Genomic DNA, 8,152 nt, shown 5'->3' with positions numbered 1-8,152 from the left:
AGGCGCGGGCGCGTCCAGTTTGCGCAAATGAGGCTAAGTGACTAACACATAATGCATCTGACTTTTCACTATAGCTCAGCATCGCGGTGTAAAGTTAACGTTATTACTTTAAAAGCAGCATTAAAACTGTTTCTACTGTAATGGTTTAACTTTGCAATCAATACATTGTTCATATTTATGTTTAAGTTGACACTACATTGTGCCATATAGTTTTGCCATTCAAGATTTAATTATTGCGTGTTTTTTTGTTGTGCATGATCACAGTTCATATGTGTGGGGAAAGATAAGCTATTAGAGTAAAAATATTGCGTTAGGCTGCTTCATGAGTTAATAAGAAAAAAAGATTTTACAATTCCTGCAAATGATGAAGTTCATGTTCTCATGATTTATTTTTATGAATTAAAATGTTTTGAAATGTGCTGTGGACAGAGCATTATGTCAAGAATTATAAAAAATCGTTTAAAAAAAGCTCATAATTTGTGCTAAAATAGTATAAATGTTTAGTTTTAAAATCATTTTGAAAAGCTGGTTATATTTTTATGATTCTGCGCAAGTTCAGCAGACAGTGAAGTTCGGGTTTGTTTTATATATTTTAATTAGAAATATATAAAAAATAATAATAATAGTATAATGGAGTTTTGTTAGGTCGGACAATGATTACCAAATTTCTCTCTCATATTGCTCTTCATAACCACTGAAAACAGTCAAAAAAGTTAAAACTAGTGGTGGGTACAAAATGACTCATGACGAAATATGGTGGGTACCCACCGTCGCCGAAATCGACGCGTATGAAAACACACCCCCCTCCCCCTCTCTGTTTTGGGTGTGTTTCTCGATAGCAACCTAAAAATGGATAAACAGGTCAATGCTGTGGTAGGCGCTAGCTTCTCTCAGCTATGTTTTCTTTCAAAGATCAAACCATTTCTATCAGAGAAAATGTTGGAGATCGACATACATGCTTTCATTACATCTCGCTTAGACTATTGTTCTCATTACTGTGCTATTTCAAAGATGCTGCTGTTAAATTCCTTGAAGCATACTGCAAATTTGATCATGTCATCCCCATTTTAGGCATAGACTAGAGTGCCGTATTGCTTAGCAAAAAGGTAAGAACCAAATGTAGTAGATGGTTTGATCACGAACGTCTGTTTGGCAGTGGCTGTGAGCCGATCTCTTTGGAGATCTGTATGAATCTGCCCTACAACTTTACCAAGTTTCCAAACTATCTGGGTCATCAATCCCAGAAGGAGACGTCAGTGAGCTGGGAGTCTTCGCTCTTTCCTGCTCTGGTTCAGACAAACTGCTACAAATATCTCATGTTCTTTGCGTGTACCGTTCTAGTGCCAATGTGTGACCCCTTAACGCAGCAGAGAGTGCCGCCCTGCAGGTCAGTGGGTGTACTCGTCTCACTACCGTGTGTGCAGCATGTTGTGCAGGAGAAAACGTACACAACACCCACACAATTGTGTGTTTCAGATCTCTCTGTAGGAATTCAAAGGAGCGCTGTGAGTCAGTGCTAGGAATTGTGGGATTGCAATGGCCTGAGGATACAGACTGCACTCAATTTCCAGAGGAAGGACAAACAAACAGCTCATGTTTACTTCCAGACCCAGATGTGAACGGTCAGTGCTTTAAAATATAAACACAAACTAAAACTGCTTAAAGGTCCCATAGAATGTAAAACTGTATTCATTTAAACATAGATCAAGAGTTGTGTACATGGTAATGACATCTCCTGAGCCTCAAACACAATTGTTGTGCATGCAAAAGAGCGCTGGAAAGCAGACCAATCTCAACATACCGCCAACTGTGACGTTACAGTCCAGATGTACACCACAACATTAAATTACACATTAAATTAATTACAAGGTTGTTACAATGATAAAAACAAAGTTGTGACTGCTGAGTTAATGTTATATGCTAGTTAGCGCTATATGCTAGTTAACATTATATGCTACTTAATGCTATATGCTACTTAATGCTATATGCTAGTGTTTAGGCTGAAGTTCTACTATTGACGTTACAGTTACGTTTTGTAGGTCCATACTGATAAAAAACACAAACTTACCACTCAGAAACGTCCATTAACAATCTCCAAACAATTGATTATTCCTCAAAATCTGATACAGACTCAAACATAAGATCTGTTTACACACACACACACCTACTGAAGGAGAAACAGCCAATCAGAGCAGAGCTCAACATTAATTATTCATGACCCTTTCAAATAAGGTAATAATAGACCTTTTTATCATAGGTTTGTAAATGGACATGTAAAACTGTGTCTGGATCATTTTGCGCTTAATAAAGTCACTCTATCTGTGTAGATATCAGTGTACAATTTAACAGATTATTACAATTCATTCTCTTGTACCTACTGAACAGAGCAGCTGTTATGTGATGAGCGAAGGTCCAGAAAATGACAATTTGGATAGTTCAAAAGGTTAAAGTCATTTATACAACTTTTGATAAATAAGCCGTGTAGTTAGGAAACCTCAGCGTGAGCGATTGGGTACCGTGTGGCTCATGTGATACATGACACAGTAGCTTTGGAGTCATATAACCTTGCTTTTGTTTACTGTCTTTAGTAAACCTCCAAAAACAATTGACGAATGGCTTCAAAAACAAAACAACTGCCATACCTGTTTTCTGTCCAACATTTTTTTTTTATGTTCATTTTAGTGTTTGTCTGTTTTTAGGTTTTGTAGTGTGAAACTGTTTGTTTTTATCTTTCAGAATGCTCTCCCATTCACTTTAAATGCGGTTCTGGCAAATGTGTCCTCTCATCCAAACGTTGTGATGGACTCTCAGACTGTGATGATGGCAGTGATGAGCAAACATGTGGTAAGTGATTTACACACACAAACGTTAGACTGACTGTGTCCCAAGACGAGAATGAACAAACCATAAATTTGGTTTAATAAATTGAAAAGAGGATCAAAAGTCAAGCTAAAAGCCATTTCTAGAAACAAAACCTAACCCTAACCCAACTAAAAGGAGAAGCGAGTTACGCTGTGTTAAGGCGGTGTCTTCTGTGTCTAGGGTGTGTGGAGCGAGGCTTATGGGAGTGTCCCAGTGACAAAACCTGCATCCGTCACAACATGATCTGCGACGGCTTTCCTGACTGCAGCCGACAGGAAGACGAAGTTAACTGCTGTGAGTTCAGCTTTGATCGTGTCCTGACAAATACACTGAAATATCTTCACTTGTAGAAATCATCCAAATCATGTTGTACTTTAAATCTAATAATGTCAGCAGGTTAGGGGTTTAGGCAATAGAAAATATAAATACGTCCTTATCAAAGCCATCCAGCCAATAGAAAGTCGTCGTTGTTGTTTTTCAGCGGCGTGCAGCAGTCATGAGTTGGAGTGTAATAATCACGAGTGTGTTCATCATTCACTTTGGTGTGACGGCAAGAAACACTGCACAGACAGTTCTGATGAATGGAACTGTGGTAAGATTCATCGATCGATCATTCAATCAATCAGTCGTCTACCAATCAATCAATCTGTTCATATCTCTCTGTCTGTCTCTAGTGTCTCTGTCTGATAAGGGAACTGTGCTGGTGTATAAATCAGGGCTGGAGTATCAGGTGTGTTCAGATGGATGGAGCTCCAACCTTAGCAGCATCACATGCAAACAGATGGGTTTAGGGTAAGGTCAGTACACACACGCACAAACACACACACACACACAAACAAACAAACAGCGGTCTAACCCTTAAATCTGTTAATAAATTAAAAATGATAATTTCTTGAGGAATCTACAGTATCTTTATTAATTGATTTATGATAAATGTTTTTCAGTACAAAGCATTTTTTATACATACCATCTTTGTCAACTTTAAAAACATTCTTTAGAACCAATTGAAGCAAATATTTTAACCATTACAGCAAAGAGTATTTTTTCATTAATGTGGATGTATTCTTCTTACAGAGGCCCCTCTCCCTTTAATTGTATTTATTTTAAACATTTATTTATGAGTGATGTCATATTTATTATTAATGTGCGCCAATCAAAATCTGAGAAAAATTCATGGTACACCTGGCCCTAGTGTTCTCTCAAATTTTCTGCAAGTTATTTAATGTGTGTGTGTGTGTGTGTGTGTGTGTGTGTGTGTGTGTGTAGTTCCTCTCTCTCCACTGAGGTAGTTCAGGATAAGTTCTCTGCTGCGATACGTAGACGCTGGCTGCATGTCCGCCCTAACTGGAGTGAACACAATATGTCTCCAATTCAGGATCTACTGGGAAAGAAAGGGTTAGTGTGTGTGTTTGTATGTATGTGTGTCTATGTTTGGTTAGTTTGTGGTGCTAAACATCATTATCACATCTGCAGGCAGAGCTGTCCGTCACACACAAGCGTATCGCTGCGCTGTACTAAAGACGGTAAGTATGAGTGACATACAGAAGAAGAAGCTGTTATTTCTCTCTATGTCCACCTGTCTTTATTTTTTCTCTCTTTCTCTTTGTTGCTTTTTCAGAATGCGGGCGTCGCCCTGCAGCTCGAATGGTGAAGAGGATTCTGGGAGGGCGCACGAGTCGCCCGGGGCGATGGCCCTGGCAGTGTTCCCTACAGACTGATCCCAGCGGCCACATATGCGGCTGCGTGCTGATCGGTAGGAAATGGGCCCTAACTGTAGCGCACTGCTTCGAAGGGTAAGGAGCGCACGCGATATACGCAGGACTAAAGCAGCACTGTTTCGTGAAACGTCTGATCGACTTTAACCCTTTAACTGGCGCAGCCCTTTTTGAGTGAGGGGTTGGTGAAAAGGTGATATACACCTTTAAATTAATATAAATCTGGCATTTTTTGGGGGGGGGGGTCTAGAAGCCTAATTTTGGTTTTAATTTTGGTAATTTTTTGTTTTAAAGAAGACACTTCAACGTTTCTGGAGGTGAAAATATTATTTTTTAAAGCAGTTTAAATTTATTTGTAATAAATAAAAATGCAATATAGTATTATTTTTAATACATAAAATTGTAAAAAAAAAACTGAGGTTTGTGCTGGTTTGCTTTGAGGTTTGCTGCCTACTTGTGTCACAAATGAATAAATTACAGTTACTGCATTATTATTACTGATAAAAGGTTTTGAAATATGAAAACTACATTCTTAGACCTTTCCAACAATATATAGTTTGTCGTGATAGATTAACATTTACATAGAAAATATTGAAGTAAACGTAGGTGTCCCGCTCACGGGACAGCACCAATTAACGGGTTAATGTATCAAATTCTTGTGACATACAAATTGACAGCAGATTTAAACGTGTTTTGTTGTGTGCAGACGGGAGAGGCCAGATGTTTGGAAAGTAGTTCTTGGGATTAATAACCTTGATCACCCTTCTCCATACATGCAAACACGACAAGTCAAAAGCATCATCGTTCACTCGCGATATAATCAGGCGGTCGTGGACTATGACATCAGCGTGGTGGAGCTGGAGTCAGAAGTGGAGGTCACCAGTTATGTCCGACCCATCTGCCTGCCGGACCGCGGACAGCTACCCAAACCCGACAAATACTGCCACATAACGGGCTGGGGACACATGGGGAACAGAAGTGAGTGAAAACATACCGTGTCATAAAACTTTTTTTAACTTACACGGTTCACACAAGTAATGTCTGTTTCTCTGGCACAAACATGTCCATTGATACTTCTCAGCTGCATTTGGCAGATGCATTTTTTTCAAAAAGAGACTTGCAGTGAATTCAAGCTATACATTTATTATCTGTATGTGCGTTTCCTGGGTTTGAACCCCTGACCTGCTGCTAACACAGTGCTTGACCACTGAGCTATAGAGGATTATACAGGAGCTTGTCCTCTCATGGTTAGTTTCTGCTCTGGCGATGACATCACCATACTTATGTTTTGTGTTCTAGTGCCCTTTAAGTTGCAGGAAGGCGAGGTGCGCATCATTTCTGTCTCTCAGTGTCAGTCTTACTTTGACATGAAAACCATCACGTCACGAATGCTCTGTGCCGGATACGAGGCTGGAACCATCGACTCGTGCATGGTAAGCCTGCGCTGACCATTTATTCTCACCGTGACCTTGCGGCATGTATGTGTGTGTGTGCGTGCTAAACCTGTGTGTGTGTGTTTGCATTCAGGGTGATAGCGGAGGGCCGCTGGTCTGCGAGGAAGAGGATGGCCGCTGGTCTCTGTATGGTTTGACCTCTTGGGGCTCTGTGTGTTTCTCAAAGGTCCTGGGCCCCGGCGTCTACGCCAACGTCACTCACTTCACAGAGTGGATCGAGAGACAGATTTATCTGCGTACGTTTCACCTGCTGTAGGATGAACTGACACGTCATTGGAGGAGGAAAGTATTGGATTGGTTCTCTCGAAAGAATCAAGGAGAGTTGATTCAGATCATATGATGACCAGAAACTCACTTTATGCATACACAGATTTGAATGCCTGTTGGTGTCCACCGCAACCGAGTTTCTTTCAGTATGTTGCTCTGAATTAAATGAGATAACTCGTTATACTGCAAGTTGTTGCATTGTAGAATGAATTGAAGTCGACTTCAGGCAAAACGACACAGAAAATTATGTAAATGTGTCTAAAAGCTTAAATTGCGCTCGAGGCCTGTGTGATGTCACATTTGACCTGACTTACATACTCGTATCAGAGCGAAAGTCAGCCGAGACATCACTTACTCAGATTAAGACGCTTGATTTAGCTGTGCAGATGCATCGCGACGCTTCAGTAAAAGCAGAAATGTAGTGTCCAACACATAACAAATATTTATTTCAATAGTATTTCATTTCTAACTCATTCATAAGTTATTAAAGGTGTAGCGGAGGATTTTCTCAAATTTTAGAAAAGAACCGCCTTCTCCACTTTTTAAAAAAATGCATTTGCGCAACACTCCTGATTGACAACTAGGAGGACCAATAGTCTTGATGATCCACCCGGAAAAAGAAAATCCTCCGCAATACCTTTAATTCAGCCAATGAGAACCGTCAATGGTGTCATCAACATGGCACCCATCATGCACTAGGAGAGAGGCATCACATTTTCATCCATATGTAATTAATCTACATTTACAAAAGTGCAGCTAGAAACTGGATTGGGTCAATTTATGAAAACTGTGTGTGGAGCAGGCGTCGTCGGTATTTCACTACAGTAGTATGTTGCTTTAGTACTGCATAGATTTGTGTTTTTTCAGTCTGCTGTCTGAGTGTAGCAAAAAATCTGCTCAACGCTCAAACTTTTCTTGCACCTATGAGAAAGTAATGTGTTTGTTCCTGTGGCAGCCAAAATGTGTTTGTGCTGCTTACGCTCCAGATGTCTGTTTTGTGAAACGTTTTTTTACACCACGGTCAAAGGGCTCCTCCTTCTCTTTGCGTTATCTCTGCTGCTATTTGTTGAACCAATGATATTCAATGATGTCTATGTTGATTTACATCTGTGTGTTTAGTGGTAGTTTATATCTTCCACAGTTTATGTGAACATTTTGTACAGTATGTGCGTGTGTGTGTGTGTGTGGGTCAAGTGCTTCTACATTTTAGTGCAACATTCCTTGTGTGTTGTAGGTTTTTTAAAGAATATTTTTCTACAGATTTTGTGCACATGTAATGGTAAATCTGGCCCTGATGTACTATGTTTTAATGCTTTGTAAATACACTTGTCATTTATGTAAACTGCACATTAAAGATTTCTTTCCATTACATTCAGTCTTGTCATTCTGTTCCTCAAGGGGGCGACACTGTCCTCCACTTTTTGTTGTGGGTTATTCTGCTCAACTTTCATAACCTTTGTACACAAAAGTGTCAAATGGAGAGAAAAGTAGCCTACGGATATCTTTACTGAAAAATATTGGACTGGTGTTAATATTTCAAATACATTCATTTCAGATTTCTGCTTTTTGTTCATGTTTTTATTTAATAATACAAGAACTTCCAATTCATATTATTGCTGCTTGCTGCGTTCATTCTGTAGCTTCACTTTATCCAACACACCCTTTAATAAGGTCCTAACATTTAGGTACAGATCTGTTTATCTGTACTTTTGCTTTAAGACCTTCGGGTAAAACAACGATGTCATTTTGAAAGGCTGCTGCTCCAGTGATGGATGCTGAGAGTGCATTTACATGTCATCCAGATGTTTCTGCTAATATTTGACAGGAACATGTTGAAGCTCTTCTTCTTTCTCT

General features: G+C 39.5%; 1 protein-coding gene across 2 annotated transcripts in view; it reads left to right on the top strand.

The window, feature by feature from the left end:
• Window positions 1-7,667, top strand: part of corin (corin, serine peptidase) — a 24,011-nt gene extending 16,344 nt beyond the window's left edge. For both annotated transcript variants that reach the window (XM_073875674.1, XM_073875673.1), the window contains 12 exons: window positions 1,158-1,387; window positions 1,477-1,622; window positions 2,737-2,844; window positions 3,043-3,156; window positions 3,344-3,454; window positions 3,537-3,654; window positions 4,129-4,257; window positions 4,336-4,385; window positions 4,481-4,655; window positions 5,284-5,555; window positions 5,877-6,010; window positions 6,105-7,667. In XM_073875674.1, the coding sequence (XP_073731775.1) occupies window positions 1,158-1,387; window positions 1,477-1,622; window positions 2,737-2,844; window positions 3,043-3,156; window positions 3,344-3,454; window positions 3,537-3,654; window positions 4,129-4,257; window positions 4,336-4,385; window positions 4,481-4,655; window positions 5,284-5,555; window positions 5,877-6,010; window positions 6,105-6,287 (1,770 nt within the window). In that variant the 3' untranslated portion in view covers window positions 6,288-7,667. The remainder of the gene's footprint in view (window positions 1-1,157; window positions 1,388-1,476; window positions 1,623-2,736; window positions 2,845-3,042; window positions 3,157-3,343; window positions 3,455-3,536; window positions 3,655-4,128; window positions 4,258-4,335; window positions 4,386-4,480; window positions 4,656-5,283; window positions 5,556-5,876; window positions 6,011-6,104) is intronic.
• The last annotated feature ends 485 nt before the right edge of the window (window positions 7,668-8,152 follow it).

The sequence above is a fragment of the Misgurnus anguillicaudatus genome, chromosome 13, assembly GCF_027580225.2.
Source record: "Misgurnus anguillicaudatus chromosome 13, ASM2758022v2, whole genome shotgun sequence".
NCBI classification, from domain to species: domain Eukaryota; kingdom Metazoa; phylum Chordata; class Actinopteri; order Cypriniformes; family Cobitidae; genus Misgurnus; species Misgurnus anguillicaudatus.
The sequence above is the reverse complement of the archived record's forward strand: the minus strand, read 5'-3'. Positions and strand labels throughout refer to the sequence as shown.